Source organism: Ciconia boyciana, chromosome 3, assembly GCF_034638445.1.
Source record: "Ciconia boyciana chromosome 3, ASM3463844v1, whole genome shotgun sequence".
In the NCBI taxonomy this organism is placed as follows: Eukaryota; Metazoa; Chordata; class Aves; order Ciconiiformes; family Ciconiidae; genus Ciconia; species Ciconia boyciana.
This window is the reverse complement of record NC_132936.1, coordinates 5,221,541-5,239,454: the sequence shown is the minus strand read 5'-3', so window position 1 is coordinate 5,239,454 and position 17,914 is coordinate 5,221,541. Positions and strand designations below refer to the sequence as shown.

Below are 17,914 nucleotides of genomic sequence, written 5' to 3'. Positions count from 1 at the left end.
ATACCTGTAGCTGTCACAACGAGAGAACAGACTGAAACACTATGTAGCTGACCAGCAGAGATGTAGCAAAACCAAATCTTGTTCATGGTTTGCCTGAGACCTGTCAGGGTTGCTTTTGCATCCTATCAGCAGTCACTGTCTGGGTATTTTCCCAACTAGCTTTTCTTCAGAATAAAGTGTTCTCAGAAGACATTTCCTGACATACAACATGGTCAAAGTTGTGGTATCTCTTAGTGGGTAAAAACAACCATCCAAATGGTGGTATTCCAAGTTTAGTTCCTTTCTTTGCCTGAAGGAACTTGAACCTGTACCTCAAAACACCTAGTTAAGCATGCTTAATACTCAGTGATTGGTTATTCTAAGCTGAGGGCCCCTCAATCTCATTTGGGGCTACTCAAATATTTATTGGACAAAAGCAAAGGTGTAACTGTAGTGATGACTCTGTTATCTAATGACCAGCTCATTCTTTTGGGATGGGAGAGACCTGGGTTCCAGTGGCTGCTCTATTTAATGTTTAAGCATTTTAACATTAGTTATTTACTGCCAGCTGGCTGCTGCATTCATCTAAACGACACAGGTTAAAATTCCCTCAGGCTGAGCAAGAAATTGAACCTACTTCTGCTGCATAAGTGGATATGTCTCAAATGCTTCCAAAGCTGCGGTACTGCAGAAAAGCAGGTGTGGGATGCACCAGGAACCATTTTGTGAGAACAAAGTGACATAGGCATTTGGGATAGGGGCACAGGTAACCAATGACGGCTGGGATTTTAGCCTCAGCATTTCCTATTGCCTTATCCTTCTTCCTTGTAAGTTGGGCTTTATAGACTACGTTTCTAAGTATCCAGGTCTCTACATAAATTATAGAGGGATAGCTGGAGCTGGGTTCCACATAGACATCTGCATTTGAGTAGCCATCTGGCTTCCTTTTATAGTCAGGTGAGAGAGATGGGTAAAGTCCCTCATTCTAGACATCTGTTCAATGTCATTCTAGAAATGCATGTTTCTCTCTCGATTGTCTTGGGAGCCTGAGGTGGCTAAATCAGATATAAGCGACTCCACTGTCAACATTTATATTCAGTCATTGCAATCCCAGGCTCTGTGCCCAAATCGGGACCATGCTAGGTGGAAAGCTGTCTGAAGATCTGATGCCCCTGTGACAGGCGTTAAAATGACTAACTTTGTCAAAGGACAGACATGAAAGATTCACATTGTGCAAGCAGGACGTTAAGAATACAACTCTGAAAGATTTTCCATTGATGTCATTACTGCAGTCATTACCCCACACATTTGTCAATAAGGTGTGTAGAATTTCTAGGCTTATATTAACATGGGAAAAAAAGTGCAGAATAAAGACAAGTTTCTCTCTCTTACTCTTCTCTCTTGATAGAGCAAAATCCAAGAATGGAGGACGCTGCTTGCGAGAAAAATTAGACAGACTGGGACTGAATTTGCCTGCAGGAAGAAGAAAAGCAGCAAATGTCACACTCTTGACTTCCTTGGTAGAAGGTAGGGTTTATAATATTGCAATATAATCTAAACATAATTAAAGTGTTTCCTTGTATACAACACTTTTCAGCCACAGTGTTAAATATCATAACCTGTATTTTGTACAAAGAGGAGAACTGACTTGCCTAAAGCCACAGACAGAATGAGTGGCAAAATGGAAGTTCACTCTGAGATGTCTTGGCTCCCAGCAAGTGGTTTGGTCCTGCAGTTTCCTTAGCATTGATCTGTGCTTTCTGTGTTGGGATCTGACTTACAAATCGATGATCCAAGTGTTCTTGTGAAGAGATGAATGTCTTATACCAACTCTATAAGTAGGTTTGTTTAGCCTCCTTTTTTTTAACTTGTAAATTTCCTGGAGCTGATCCAAAAATGTGATTTTTTTTGCCCCTTAAGAAGGCATAATATTTAGACAAGACTTTTCCCCCCACACATAAATGAATGAAATCTATTCTCAGATAAACTCTAGACAGGCCCAGGAGACACTTTCTTGGCCTTTGTTGTTTAAATATCATTCACCAAATACTGCCGGGCTCTTCAAACCTTCAGCTGGGAGATGCAGGTTCAAACCCCTCAGGCAAAGGGAAGAAACTCTACCTGAGTCTCTTCTATTCTGGGTGAATCCACTAAGTACTCAGTTTGTTGTCTGGCTACGAGTAGCAGCCCTGGGAATTTCAGATCCCTCCTCCTTGATGTTGAGAGCACTCAGCTCATCCTAAAGGTCAACACCTTCTAGGATCATAACCTGAAGGGTCCATACAGATCTAGGCAAGTAGGCTGAGGTCTCAGCACATATTACCACAGAATCACAGAATTACAGAAAGGTTGAGGCTGGAAGGGACCTCTGGTGATCTTCTAGTCCAACCCTCCTGCTCAAAGCAGGGTCAATTAGAAGAGGTTTCTCAGGACCTTGTCTAGTCAGGTTTTTAATATCTCAAAGGATGGAGAAATAGTGCTGAATCCACAACAATGGATGTTTTTCACCATCTAAGAGGAGGGACTAAGGTTCTTAGGGGCCACTGAGCACACAGAACTACAATGGGGCTGCTCTGAAATACAGGTGTGTCCATATCACACCTGCTTGTAATAAAGAGAAAGCCATAATGGAGTTACAGTCTTAGAAAAGGGAATTCTCTCCCCCAGTTTAGAGGAGTAAGGGCTGTTGCTACCCTTGCAGTCCTTCATGCATCTTGGATCTTAGCAGGGAAGAATAAACAGAGCTATGTGGCCAAATGTTCATTAGAAGAGATCAAGAGTGAGGAAGCCCTCTTTCAACTGCTGGCCTGGGATTGATGGCAAAGTACCTTTACTGTAAGTCAGAATTAGATTCCTTTTTCCCAGGGATGGAGCTGTGCTTGCCTCCCTGCCCTTTCATCAAAGCCAATAGTAAACCTATTATCAAGCCTATGGTATTGCTTTTGTTCTCGGACTGTCTTAATGTGAGTTCTAAAGATATATAGTGAAGAGTCTGAGCTCAATTTGACAGACTTGTTTGCCTAGACATCCTAATCATGAATTTTGTCTACTGGAATTTTTGGGAAAGGCACCACCATGTGTGTTAACATTCCAACAGAAAACAAAATTAAGTCCACTTTCTGTCTATGTAACCAATCCTCGGTCAGACTTGGCTCATTGAATTCTTTGTGATATAAGCTGTCCTCCCTTTGTACATGCAAATATTACTTCCAAGTGGTACTAACTTGTAGCATGGTTTCTGCAAGGAAACCCATCCCTCAATGGCTCCTGCTGCTGGAGGAGGCAGAAATGGAAAGACACAGGCTTATTCCGGCTTTTAGAGGAGAAGAAAACATGAAGAAAACAGCACTGGCTTTTTCTGTGTAGTGTCAATATACAAATTGACATAATGATTTATTATTCTTACTAAATCTCTAAATATCAAGTGCACTGTGTGGACTTCTTATAAGGACCCAGGATTCTGTCACTCTTGATTACTTTAGATGGTTCTAAGTTTATTATTACTAAAGGTCCTCACAGTCTTCAATGTATCAAGGCCTTTAATATCTCTGTAAGGTGGGAATGTGCTCAACCTCTTGAATATCTCTTTGAGGTAAGAAAAGGCAAAATTAGTTGTATGGTGATTAGGTATATTGACCAAAGCCATCCTGAAAGTCTCTGGCATGACTAAGACTTCTCTTCCTCTAAATAGACTGAAATCATAGAGTTTTGGAACAGAGGAACTGCAGTGAATTTCTAGGCTGTGGTGGTCATGTGAAGATCCAGACTTCATGAAAATTATTCTGTGGCCCCTTGTTTTCTGCAAACTTACTTCTTTTGGGGTTCAGCATGGCTGCTGGGTATTCACTGTTATTCTTGTTTTGATCAGGTTGCATCTTTAGTGTCTTTGGTAGGCACTTCTCGGGCCCAGAATATGAATTGTTTGACAGATCAGTTCTGTTCTTTACATTGTTATCCACATAAATCAGCATAATGGGTGGAAAAACAGACTGGGAGAATGAGCTCAGCATTACAAGACTCTCCACAGCGGTACAGGACATAGCTTTGTGCAACCTGTAGGTGAGGGATGCCCTCTAGTGCCTAGATTAGATGAAGAGAAAGGTCATTTTTCTTACCAGCTGTAAAATGAACATTCTTACATCTTAGCTAATACAATAAAGGCTCCTCCATTAAATACCAGCATTGCCAAGGCTAAGCCTTACTGATGGCTCAAAGGAGTCAAAAGCCTCCCCAGTAGAAGCAAGAAAGGATGTGAGAAGATGGGAGATGTCCCCATCTGTTTGGACAGGTCACTTACAAAGCAGAGATGTAGCATAAATGTTATTGCAGCTGCAGGTAAAAGCAATGCATGAATGAATTTAAAACCATCAGATTATTTACAAAAATCAGAAAAAGCACTTACAAAAAAATCTAGAATTTGTTTTCCTGTCAAATCTAAGACACTAAATTTACTAGACATAGAATTGACTGCATTCATCATTTGAGACCAAAATTCTTGAGGAAAAATAGGTCAGTGGTTACTCCCCCCCCCCGCTATCAACTGTCACACTTCTCCCCCACCAACTTTTGTTTAAATATCCTTCCACTTGTTCCTCCTCCCTTCTCACCCTACAAACAGAAAAAAATTTCCTTCCACCTCCCGCCTGTCCCTCCTCCCCCTGGGCAGCATTTCTGCTGGGTAGAGCATCCGGAGGAGGTGAAGCCGAGGAGGGAGTAGGAGGTTCAGATGCCGAATGTCCCTCTCCTGGGACACAGCTTCTGCCTTCACTCTGCATAGGAGCATCTCTCACTCTTGCTAGACCCAGGAGACATGCATGCTGCTCCCTGCACCTACCCACAGAAACCTGTCAAGGTACACGGCTGGTCTCTCCACTGAGGCTTTCCAGAGCTGTCTCTGCCAGTTCAGCTTCAGCAACTGTCCTTTTCCATCACGCAAAGCTCTCTGGTCAATTGTCAAATTATATAGGAAAGGCAGTGCTGCCTACAGCTGCAAAGCCATGTGCTAGATTGAAGGAGAAAGAGTCAACGATACCCAACATCCAGTTTTTGTCTCTGCAGGAGCAAAGAGCTGGCAATATTGCACATAGGGAAATTTGATTTCAGGTTGAAACAAGGCAACTGGCTATAAAAGCCAGGGATTTTAGGGGTTGCTACCTCTAGTATTACTCCTCCCTGACATAAATAATAACTAGGCAGAAGAAGGCAAATCAAAGGTAAAAGAAAAGAGGTCAGTTCATCCACATTTCCAACATTTCCACATTCTCCCCTAGAATAAGTGTTTGTCCAAATTATGATGTAGAAAAAGAAATAACATATTTTATGACATTTTGTACAAACTACTTTTCCCCGCCAAGCAGACTTATGTCCTACTGTACAGTAATACAGGGGACCTCCATTCACTGAGATTAACAAAAGGTAATATGTATAGAAGTATATCAGAATCCACTTCTAAATACCAAATTATTATTTGGTCCAGGTTCAAAATGACATCTTTGCTCGACAATGAGATATGAGAAATCGTGTTCAGCAGAGTGTTTTCATGTCCAGATTTGTATTTTTATTTAGAATTTGATGTTGTAATTTAGAATGTCTACTCCTTGTGTCATATGGAAATGCATGCTTATATGAGTAAATATGCATAGTTCTAATGTGCATTTATAGCATACATCAGTATACATTAAAAAATATATTTTTAAAATATATTTTAAACATTTTTTAAATTTATTATTTCACAAAACACAATAGGTACATTTGTATCTACATTTTTACCTATCTATATCCAGAAGCAGATAGGTCATTTTGTTTCTTTTTGCTCGTGATTTTACCTCTTCATATACCATTAACATTCAATCATAATCCTGGCTCCAGGTAAAATGGACAAGTTTTATACTTTTGTATTATTTTCTCAGATCATCAAAACAGTTTAGTATAATTTTCTCAGCTCTAGTAAATAATATACACCATCTTTGTGAAGATAAGTTTGAAGGACAATTTGTATTTTCATCCCCTTTTTTTTTGACATTAAGTGAAAACATACAAATTTCACTCAGTTTGTTGTTGACCATGTTAAATAAACACCTACATTTCATTACATAAAGTTTTGCTCTCTTGAAGAAACCAAGACTTTTCCAATGGCTAAATGTTTATATTCTTTGCTGACTACATTCCTTGTATTGTTACTCGGATCTGACTGGAACCAGATAGAGCTGTCTGGAGAATGGTAATTCCACCTGATGACAGCTTCAAAGGGTTTGACTTTTATCTTCTTTCCATGCTGGCATGAAAACAAGCCTATCAAGTGTTTTAATGGAGTTTGGTTGAAAAGCAAAACCTGGTGCTCTTCTGCAATTAACTTACTCTTTAAGTCTTTATTTAAGGAAGTGTAAAAGCGTAGATGAAATAGAAATTTTGAAGCACCTCTACAGAAATTTGGAAGCTATGGCTTAAATTTGTACCCTTTCTCTTCCATGAAGAAGTCTGGGATAGATGTTTTAAATACAAAACTGGCAGTCCGCTATATGCCTGTTTATTCTGACTCACTGTTAACATACCACTGAAAACAACTGTAATTTCACTGAAAATTATTTTACGTTTCCAGAAGCTGTAAACTAAGTGGAAACCATTTCTTCTTTCACCTCAGAGATAGTGGTTGCTTGTTAACTACTTATTCTCTTTAGGCATACTGGAAATCATGTTTAAAAAATCCAAATAATGCAGATGATTTTGAGTATTATCTTCTATTTTTGCATGTAAAATTTGTTACAGCTGTGAAGGTTTTTCTTGACTGATGTCAGCAAACAAATTCCCTGGGAGTAATGCATGTATTTTACTAGTACCTGAATCCAATTAGGTCAGATAAACACAAAACAAAGTATTTGTTTGTGGAAACAAAAGGTGCTTTTCTGGTAAAAACCCCAATGATAGAAGGGGAGACAATAAACTCTGAAAAGGTGGAGAACAGAGTCTGGAATAGAAGTCAGTGCATGTGGTTCCTTGTGCCTCATGCTGCCCCTGGCACAGGACCACTGCTCCCATGGAAGTTTCCATCTTCCTTGGCTTGGCCAGGTCTGTGCAGAGCAGACCCAGTCTTGCTGGGGATGGGATATGTCTCATCATCATCTCTATCGTAGTTGTATCTGTCCTCTCAAGTCTCAACGTAGTCAATAGGGAGAAATCAGCACTTCTGGGTGATTAACAATTAAATTAATAATTAAACATTTGATCAGGTTGCTCAGAAAAGTTGTGGAATCTCCATGGTTGGAAATATTCAAGACTAGGCTTGAAAAGTCCGTGAATAACCTAATCTAAGGCCATGCTTTCAATGGAAGGTGATCTCATGAGTTCCCTTCTAATCCAGACTTTTCTATAATTCCTCTGAACCACTTTTGCCATCTACTTTAGTATGGGATGATACATGCTTCAAGCACTAGTTTGTCTCCATTGACTTGAAAGTATTAGGTCAGATGTCAATATTGACATTTAATCAGAGGAATTCCACTGCACGTGTTCTCAAAGGGAAGTGTTACAGGTCCTGCATCCCTCCTAACTGTTCACCTGGACCATCAACCTGGTCTCCAAAGAGCCACGGTGCAATGCCACATCTCATGATGGCAATCAAACACACAACTCTGGGAAAAAAAGAAAAATAAAATAAAAAACCCACAGCACCCTAACCCCAAAACTAGTCTGGAGCACACCTCTCAGTCACTCACGCAGATGTGCTTCAACACACACTTCTGGTAGCTGACCTATTTCTACCTTCTGTGATGAAATGAGAGAAAGTGTAATCTGGAAATGCCTATTTCCCACCAGGGAAAGACTAACTTAGGCACAGATGTTCACACTCCAAGCAGCTGTGTTTGATCAGATAAATCCCACACCAAGGTTGTCAGAGTCACAGCACGCAGGCCAGAATGTTCAGTAAACCCTAAAATAAATTCCTGGATTTTCTAAGCTAGTAGAGAGGGATAGGTTCTTCCAGAGGTATTTGGCACCCAGCATGGAGTTGGGTTATGGTGACCAGTCTCTGTAGTGAAGTAGAGGTGCTCAGTGCCTGCCTCTGACACAGACTTCTCATAAAGCTTAGTCAAGACACATACTCCCTTTGCCTTGATTTCCCCACCTATAAAACAGCAACCATGACCTTCATTGTCATTCTTTTTTATTTTGTCTGGTCAATTTTGATTGCAATCTTTTTGGAAACAGGATTGTTTCTTGTGCTGTACTTTGGGGTTTCCTCATCTTTAGTGTGGGGCATTTGTATTGCACCTGCTGGCTTAACCCCTAAGCAAATATGCTGAAATGTATGTTATCCCACCGTGCTCTGGGGTAGAAGGCTATTCTTCCTTTAGAGATAGAGAAGTGAAGCACCAAAGGTTGAATCTCAGCTCTTCCGAGTGATTTATTCCTACCTTCCACTAATTTCCATGCCTTAAATATCAATTATGAACTGGGCTTACAAAACTTGAGCAGCTGCCCAGTCCTCACTGGTGGCAGGGGAGGGAGCTAAACTCAAGTGTCTTGACTAGTATTTTCTCACGAGAGGAATAACCTCCCTGTCTTCTGGCTGGCACCATCTAATGACTAAGCATGAGCAGGCCAAATAGGCTGAAATCTGTAACTGAGATTGGGAATGAACGTCTACAAAAGTGATTTGTTATTGTATTATTATTTTTTTTAAGAGTGGAAGAAATTCTGTAAGCATAATAATAACAATAATAATAATAAACAGCCCTAAAAACTAACTGACCCATTTTGTTTGCCCACAGGGGAAGCATTACATTTGGCCAGAGATTTTGGCTACACCTGTGAAACAGAGTTCCCTGCCAAGGCAGTAGGAGAGCACATTGCCAGACAGCACATGGAACAGAAAGAGCAGACAGCGAGGAAAAAGATGATCCTAGCAACAAAGTAAGAAGGGAGGGGAAACTAAAAAAGAAATCTGTCTGTCACTTCTCCATTTTGGATCTGGGGGCTGGGGGAGGGAAGAGTGGGAGTATGGAGCTGGGATTGTGGTGACTGCTATCACAACAGTACTCACTGACAGCAAGTGAGAGTAATCCTCTTTAGAGATGCTGTAAGTGGAACCTTATTTACTGCAATGATGTTTTAGTGGCTATGCTCTCATTGCCTGCAGTTAAGGAGGCACATGCATCTTCTCAGATGCTTCAGTTTAGATGAGAGGAGGGGACATTATTACATGGTAAGATCTATAGGACAGAGACTGGCTTTGTCTCCTGTTTGCATGTGAGCAGGATCTAAGCTTATACTAAAGTACTAGTTACTGTGGGATAATTATCCTTCATCTGCTGAGGGAGAGCTGGTTTGCAGAGGGACAGATCCTCTCTGGATGGAAATTGCAAGAGTTCCCCTGAAGTCAAAGGCGCTGGAACAAGGTATACCAGCAGGGGAGCTTTGCGAAAGCCGTTAAAGACACACAGAGACACCAGACTTTGCTCTAAACAAGCCACTCACCTCCCTGGAGCAGTAACTTCATGTTAGGGTAACATTTCATCTAGGTTAATTAGCCTTGATGAGGGAGGAATTAGCCTTCATGAGCCATGGAAAACAGGAATAAATAGCCTGCATGGAACAACGTAGACCTACACTAGGTATGTGGTATGCCTGCATGGGGTAGCCTTGAACATAATCATACTCTTCCTGCACTTACTGCTATGTTACATAGGGAAGCAGCAGGAGAGCTGAGCACAGAAACCAGAGCTCTCAAACCATCATCTGCCTCTTTCCCCCAGTGCTGGAAATGTTTGGGTATCATCCAGGCTGGGATATAGCCAACACAGAGGGATTACCCTGCAGTAGAGGAGAAGGCTGACCAGCCACAGGATTGTCCTTTGTACGCCAATGTCCTCCTGCTTTGTCTATTTGTGGGAAACAGGATTTTTGGCCTTGGTGTCCCTCTTGTATCCAGAGCTCTTTGCCCTGAAGGTGGCCCAGAGACAACATACATTGAAACATCTCAGGCTTGTGAATCCCGTGAATATAGCCTGTGATCCTTCCCTGGGGTGATAAGCAGAGCACCATGTGGCTCAGGGGACATTTGCTGGTTGTGAAGGTGATGAGAGACCTTACACATCATGCTCCTAAGTCCCTTGTAGATTAAAAGGAATAATATAAGGGGAATATGATCTTATCCTTACCTACATACACATTTGTTTTAAGGGCCCAAGGGGTTTCAGAGTCATGAGAATAAACCAGCTGGCAAGAAGTAGCTCCTCTCTGCAAGATGTGTGTCCCCATGGCTGTATAGCCCATTAACACTCTGCCCCTCTAACTATGTAAGAGCTGATTGTACAGCTGGGCAGTACCACCTAAGCAGGAGTTAAGACTGTAAGTTGCCCCAGCTGGAGGATTTGCCCCATTTATATGATGTTACTCAACAATAATGATATAAATCTTCCCCCTTCTTTTCTGTCTCTAAGGAGAGATCACATTGGCATGGGTTGTAACAATCAGTGGGTAACTTATGTCCAAAGGCTGTCCGACTGAGAGACATATAAGAGTCTCACTACTGTTTTTCACCACTTCATACCTACTTTGTCACCCTGCCTTACTACTGAAGGGGAGAGTCATGGGCATGCATTAGTCCTAACCCCCGTGAACTTTGGGCTTGTAGGCTGTTATCCTGCACTTATAAGGAACCAAATTACTTTTTTCGCCCCTTCCATCAGTTAAAAGCACCAGCAAACTGATCAGACAGGTCTGTCGATAATACAAGGATAGGCCATATCCTCTTGCAGCCAGAGTGCTTGTAACAGGGACAGATGGGTCAATGTGTGTGCTACTACTGCCCTCTCCTGCCTGGAAGAAGAACAGTGAGTCACAGACCAGCCCTGTCCAGATACTACAGGAGACATAGGTCCATGACATCGTAATATTAGCATGGTATTTCCCAGCCATGCTTCCATGTATCTGATAGTAGGTACTCTACTTTAATCATTTGTCAGGAGTTTCAATTGTTCACTAGGGGTATATAAGCTCTAGGTTTGTAATTTCAGTAATTTCACAGCTGCCCTGCTTCATGCGCTTGTGAGTTATGACACCAGAAAAAGTGGTGGAATGTTATGCTGTCATCAAAAACGACACTGAAATTCCAAGGTGGTTAAATCTCTCATTCCAAGCTTTGCCTATGGAAAGAAATGGAGTGCCATTGCCTGTGTGTGTTGCCACTGTCCACTCTGGGACAGAGCCAGAAGCCCATAGATGTGTGCCTTTGGCAGAAAAGGTGAGATCTTCCACAAGTGGCGTCTTGAGGAAAAATAAGGGGAAAGAACAAAATTATTTCCACAATTCCTAGTATATAGATGAAACTCCATTCTGGATTCAGACATCCGACTTCAGTGGCTTGATTCAGTTGCCCAAACATAGGCACCTACTGCCATTTGAGATAAACTGGGTTATCCAGCTTGGTTACCAGCTGCTGCTCCAGAAGCACACAGGTCTCTTTTTCCTACTGTGTTGTATCTGCCAGTTATTATGGATATCTTGGGTACTACATATCTATCTGTAAGTAACTAAATGGAGCCCTTAATGTCTATGATGCAGAAGTCTCTGGTGTCCAGTAGAAGCTCCCAGTGTTATCAAGGGCACCTGTACCTTGTAATCAAGCAATCCACCCATCCTGAGTGGAAGCAGTTCAGCTGCTATGCACAGAACTATGGCCCATGGGCTAGTGAAGACTAAACACTGCTACCTTAGATGCCAATAGCCCTCTTTAACACATGGAGGTCACTAAGCTTGAGGTAACACTCTCTTCACTGCCCTGCTCATCCCTACCTGGTCTGAGGCTATGTTGATAGTAATACAGTGAATGAAATCAGGACCATTTTCTATCATGGAACAAACCATATTCATTGTGTTAAACTACCTGATCTTCCAAAACTACCTCTTGGAAATAGTCTCCCACATTTGCTAACTCAGGACCTGCCTAGGACAGTACTAGTTGATGCAACAAGATGGTGCCATGGCCTGTTCTAACAATTTGATGGTCTAAATGAAGAATCAGAGCCTTACCTGACAATTACCATGGGAAGAAGAGATGATTGGGCTGTGTAGCCAGTATACAGCGCTGAACACAAGTGACAGCAAGGGCAGGATGGGAGTGAAGCAAGCTTTGGTTAAGAGCTGGAAGGATAAGAAAGGGGTAAACAATGGGAGAAGCCAGTCTCCTGTCATTCTCTTTCTCTCCACTCACCTCCTTTGATTGAGTAGATGATTGTCTGGGCACTCCAGAGCAAGATGCTTCAAAAAAAAAGACTGAATTGTCATAGTTCTGGCCAAAAGGTGCAGATACTGGCCTGTTAACTCTAGACTCTTTAGAAAGGCTTCAGGACATGTCTATGCAATCCACATAGAAATGAAAAAAAAAAAAAAAAAAAAAGCTGGGACCTGGTTTTAGACAGTCTTTAAGCATGGATTAGTTCACTTTTCAGAGGTGTAGGAGATGCTGAATGGCTTTACAACAGGGGACAGAACCTGATCAGGTTGCAGCTAGGACAGATGCAGAACTGCTGAAGGCCATGTCAATAATTCCACTTGACGGAGAGGCACACTGTCCTATGGGAAACATCAGAGTATCGCAGCACAAGGCCTTCCACATGAGACAGAGGGACAGATACACACACATTTACATGGACCAAAACAGAACAGTGTGAATAACAATTTTATTGTGGGGTTGCTTACAGCCAGTACAGAATAAGCAACATCTGGCTCATGATACTATGTGCTCAATTTGCTAGTTTTCTGAAAAGTAGCTCTGAGACTGGATGCACAGAACCTGCTGAGCATCTCTCTGATATCTGATCTTTGGATGCCTGGGAAATCTTCCACACTTGGACTATATCAGACTCATGGGCACACATTTGCCCCGTTCTTGTACTCTTCACAAGGCATTTGCTTTGGCAACTGCCAGCAATAGGATCATGAACTAGATGGGCTCTTTTTCTGATCCAGTACATAATTTTTTATCTTTTCCTGATCCTATACTGGAACATCTCATCATCTACCGTGAATCATTAGGTGTCTCCCTTGCAGGAGTGACCAGGACTCCTTTTTTATTAATCTGTGTCCCCTAAGACAGCATAACCATCTTTCTTTGCTTTTTCAAAGTTACAGTCCAACTCAGCAAATAACTGTCAGCCTCCTCCCTGTCACTACCCCAAGTGATGTTTTATTGGTAGTGGAGGCTCTGAGACACCACTTTGCCTAGAAATCCCCTTGAAAAAAGTAGGTTACTGCCTTTTACAGGTTTTCATGTATAATAAAAAAGTTTTTTCTTTTCTTTCAATCTGCCAACACTCAGTAAAGACTTTTGACATGTGAAGATAGAAGGGAACTTAATTGCACACTTGGTTCTGACACTTTCCTTTGTCAAAATATAAGAACTTTTAAGATGAACTTTTTCAACAGGTAGAAAGTAGAGGTTGGAGGAAGGAGAGAAGAACAATGTTGACAGGGCCGACTGGGGATAGTAGACTGTTTAGAAGCCAAAATGACTGACTGTTTTCAGTTGTTGAAAGGAACTGTTTTTCCTCTAAGGACCTGATTCATTAAAACTGTATGCTGCATTTACATACATTTCTGCTGAATACCTCTCTTTGCCTGAGAGGCTAAGTCGATGCTGTTTTTTCAAGCAGTCGGTGTCTAGGTTCATACAGATGACAAGTGTTTACAGAAATCAGGCTTGGATGAAGTCCAGTAGCACAGCAGAAAACAGTTTTCTGCATCTCCTCTCCCCTTAGTCAGGAGAGAGCTGTGATATCCAAAGCTTATGTCCCAAACTTGCAGAACAATGATATAGTGAAGGGTAAAAACAGGTTAGTATAGTTTTCTTGCTTGTAACTGGGCAATGGAAGACCTTCTAAAGACAAGAAGCTGAGTCTACCCACTTATTTTCCATTATGTCTCTGTCCCAAAGGACAAGAGTTACAAGATGATAATGAAGTTGGACTTTATCCAGAACCACTTGTGCAAAGAGTTTTCTAACAGAAATCATGGACCACAGAGATGCTCTTTAGTATTAGAAACTGGCCTCAGGCACAGTGACTGCATCTATGCTAACAAAGTAAACCATGCACACACTGAGTCATCAGATTGCAATTGTCCATATTATTAAAATATTAGAATGGCTCCTTGAACTCTCCCAAATATCTTCCCAGCATGTTCTGGGAGATAATGCACACCAGGGTCCATGCTCAGGAAGCCACCCTGTTTAGGAGGCTAGAAGAGCATAACTATACGGACCTTATTAGATGGTGACAATTTGCATGAGGGTATGAGAATGACCCTTGGCACTGTATACTTTACTAGGTGGCACTGTTCACTAGGTTACATGTAGTCACTGTGACGAGTATTAGGTCAACCCAAATGAGTGTCAGGCTAGTATCAGGCAACTCAACTGAGCATCCTGATTGTCTGGTGGGCATCATGCCCCCCTGACCCCACATTAAGTGCCAAATTTCCAATACAGTCAATGGAGAATGGTATGCTCCTTTGGAGAAGTCCTGAGAGGGAGACCCAAACACTTCTCCTTTTTTTAATTAACTGTATCATAAACTAATTAGAAGTAAGTGGTGTCTCTATTCATTCATGGTCCAGATATGGTATGCACTAAATGGAGCCAGTTTCGTTTCTTTTTAAAAAAACACATTGGTAGACTATTCCTAGACTAATTTGCAAACTAGCCCAAAACAACAATATCACAAGAATGAGAAGACCTTATTTTCAGGTCTCTCTCTGTGTTAGATCCTATACAGGGTTATCCTAGGGGATGTTTTTAACCCCCAGGTGCTGAGGCATCCTGAAAAGCAGAGGGAGAGGGAAGACAACAAGATCATCCATACTTTCCAAAGAAGTTGGGCTACTATGCTGGTGGGAGACCAGGCAAGACAGAGCCTGAGTTCCCATTGCAAGGTGCAGAACTGGTGTCCCAGGTCCTCCTACCTACTGAAAGTGTGTGTTGCCCAGAAAACCATCATCGAGAAAAAGTGGAGATGATGGGATTTGCCTCACTTGCCTGTCTGTTGTCTAGGCACTGACAGCTGAGTGAGTTGCTGAGCTCCTCCTAGTCACCAGAGAGAAAGAGGCACTGTTAGGATGCAAGTCCTCTGGACTGCTATAGACATCTACTTTAGGCTGCCTGATACATGGTAGAAATGTAAAATAAGTTGTTGAATGCTTCAATAAGAAATGTAAATACTACTGCTGGAGTGAATTCTCACTATGGGGAGACCTGTGGGAGAGGTCTCAGTTGAGGATCCATCAGTTCTGCTGCCCCAGACTCCACAAGGAAGCGGAGTATGGACACAAATGGAAACAAGGAGAGCAAAGGTAGCATTTTCCTTCACAACTCCTAGTGCTCTATTTGTCTTAGAGTTGGGGGTCAAGAAAGCAAGGCCAAAATAACCAGGACTTCTACTTGCAGATAAACCAGTGCACACAAGCAAATGTACAAGTAGTGGTGTATAACCATAACCCTTGCTTCTAATGTAGGTGAGCTAAGCCAGACTTAACACTGCCAAACCGGGTCCAATTCAGGAGAGAAATCACATTTTAAAATGTCAGTGTTAATATGGTTCCAGAGGGGTTCCTGTTCAAGATATTCTGTATGTTGTTGGCTCTGAGAATTTGGGGCAGGGAGGCAAGAGGGGGATTCATTTGCCTTTAATTTCTTTAACAATGCCTCTGCCAAACATTTCTGTCATGAATGAGATCACTCAGGATAAGGTGACAGTGTTATGGGAATCAGCTTTATGGAAAGGATTACACCTGTCTTATTTAAGGATTTCCACTTTGCTTTTAGACAAATATGTAAAGAATTCCAAGACCTTCTAAGTCAAGACAGATCACCACTCGGATCCTCCAGACCAACTCCAATATTAGACCTCGACATCCAGAGACATTTAACACATTTCAGGTATGATTTTGAAAGAGGAACAATTAATTAAAATCCATAGTTTTGATAAAGACTACATATGATATTATAATGGTATTTGTTCCCTTACCTAGAAGATTATAATGTCCATAATCCCTCCGTTATCTGTGTCTATTACAAGCGCATGTTTGCCCACCAATGTAGTTCAGGCTAGTTGCATTCACCCTGCTTCTAGGACCACAGTCTGAGTTTGAGTAAGTCATTTTCTACATCTGCTAGCCAAATCTCCCCATCTGGCCAGAAAGTTGTCTTGCTCTAGACGTGAGCCAAATCACAAGCCAACCAATGAAGTAGATGGTCCAGAAATGTAGAAACTCAAGTTCAGAGCCAAAATGACAATATAGATGAATCAAAGTAGCAATAAAAGGAGGAACAGTTAGGCTGCATCCTTACCAATCAACTAAATAGTTCCAGAGCCTCCTCTATGCTACTGAGACCATTTGACATCATCTTACCATGACGATACTGTTAACTCTTTGGCCTCCAAAGCAGACTGGCCTCAAAGTACACTACCTACTGGAACAGTCTTACTGCACTAATTCCTGAACAACACCCTGGAAAGGTCTGGGAGAATGCAAGCTGGCTCAGACTAAAAAACGAGAGACTGCTAATATATTTAAACTCAGTTCCTTGGCTCATGCCCTAGCAATATTTAATTTACTGGTGCAGGCAGCCTAAGAAGCTGTTATGAAGACAAGGACCCATGGTACATGCATGCCAAGTCCAAACTTCATCAGAATTTTATCCAGGTTATGGATAAAAGTGTATAGACAGTTTAGGATCTTTATTAGCCCAGGAGTTGCTGTGCAATTTCATGGTTTTGCTTTAGGCTATGTGCTAGATAAAGTCAAGAGTGAAATGGGAACTTCCAGAGGGCCACTTTGAAATAGTGGGGTTATCTAAGGTATTTATCAAAGATAAGTGTGATGAAACATCCTAGAGGTGCTCCTGGCTTTTCTCAGACAACAGAGGGGAATACATGACTAGCTGAGGCTGCAGATTTTTATTTTTTCTAGCCATTAGCTGATACTTGAAAAAATCAACATGTAAAGAACTGTTCTAGAGAGTTGTTTACAGACCATAACACCAAGCAGGTTTGTTAGGCCTATAAAGCCTTAGAATGATGTTGCATATTCTTTAGCATAGCCAGATGAGCCACTTTTCATTAATTGGCTGGACAGAAAACTTTTGTGCCCCCAACAACCCAACATCTTTTAGTTATTAAGATTCTGATACAGCATGAGGCACCCAGCAGCCAGGTGGTGTGATACCTAATGTTTAGTCCCTCAGACTTTGAATGGAATCCAAAATACCCACCATCCCACCTCTTCCACCTATCTGTTGGGGGGTGCAGGGAGGCAAGGATAATGCCTGATCCACAAATGCATACATTCCTGTTTATGTTTACACATACCTGTGTGCATCCTATGCATATACAAACACATCTAGACAACCCGACTTCTATTCTCATGCAGTGATGTGCACACAAATACACATACCACCTATGTCTATGTATAATAGGTATATTGTCCCAGACAATTCCCGGGAACAAATCAGCCTTATCTCAGTCAAGAAGATGTTCTCAGTTGGAAGCTGACATATGGTCATTACTTTTCAGGTTAAAATGCTTGAATAATGGAGATTAGGCCAGGCTATGCTAGATCACTCATGATCAGAGGAGGAGCCTGGACACTCTTCACTTCGTTACTGAAGGTATAGGTGACTAAAGACATCCCCTAGCTTCAGTTTAAGAACTTTGAGGTGATTCACCTGTCTGGTGAATCTAGGGATCTAGAGTCATTTTAGGTGTTAAAGGACATCCCATCTCACATTCATCTGCCACTCCTTCAGTTCAAGGGTCTTTTGTGAGTCCTGCATCGCACCTACCAACCTTATAGATACTCTAAATGTCCCATGACATCTCTGGTGGCATGAGTGAACCTGCATGTTCACTTTCCATCCCTCCTCTTGAAGCTGTTCCCTTTT

General features: G+C 41.7%; 1 protein-coding gene across 1 annotated transcript in view; it reads left to right on the top strand.

Moving 5' to 3' along the window:
• The window catches only part of TFAP2D (transcription factor AP-2 delta), a 48,537-nt gene that overhangs the window by 22,177 nt on the left and 8,446 nt on the right, over positions 1-17,914 (top strand). Inside the window, exons 5-7 of the mRNA XM_072857798.1 lie at positions 1,388-1,506; positions 8,748-8,889; positions 15,797-15,910. Of these exons, the coding sequence (XP_072713899.1) occupies positions 1,388-1,506; positions 8,748-8,889; positions 15,797-15,910 (375 nt within the window). The remainder of the gene's footprint in view (positions 1-1,387; positions 1,507-8,747; positions 8,890-15,796; positions 15,911-17,914) is intronic.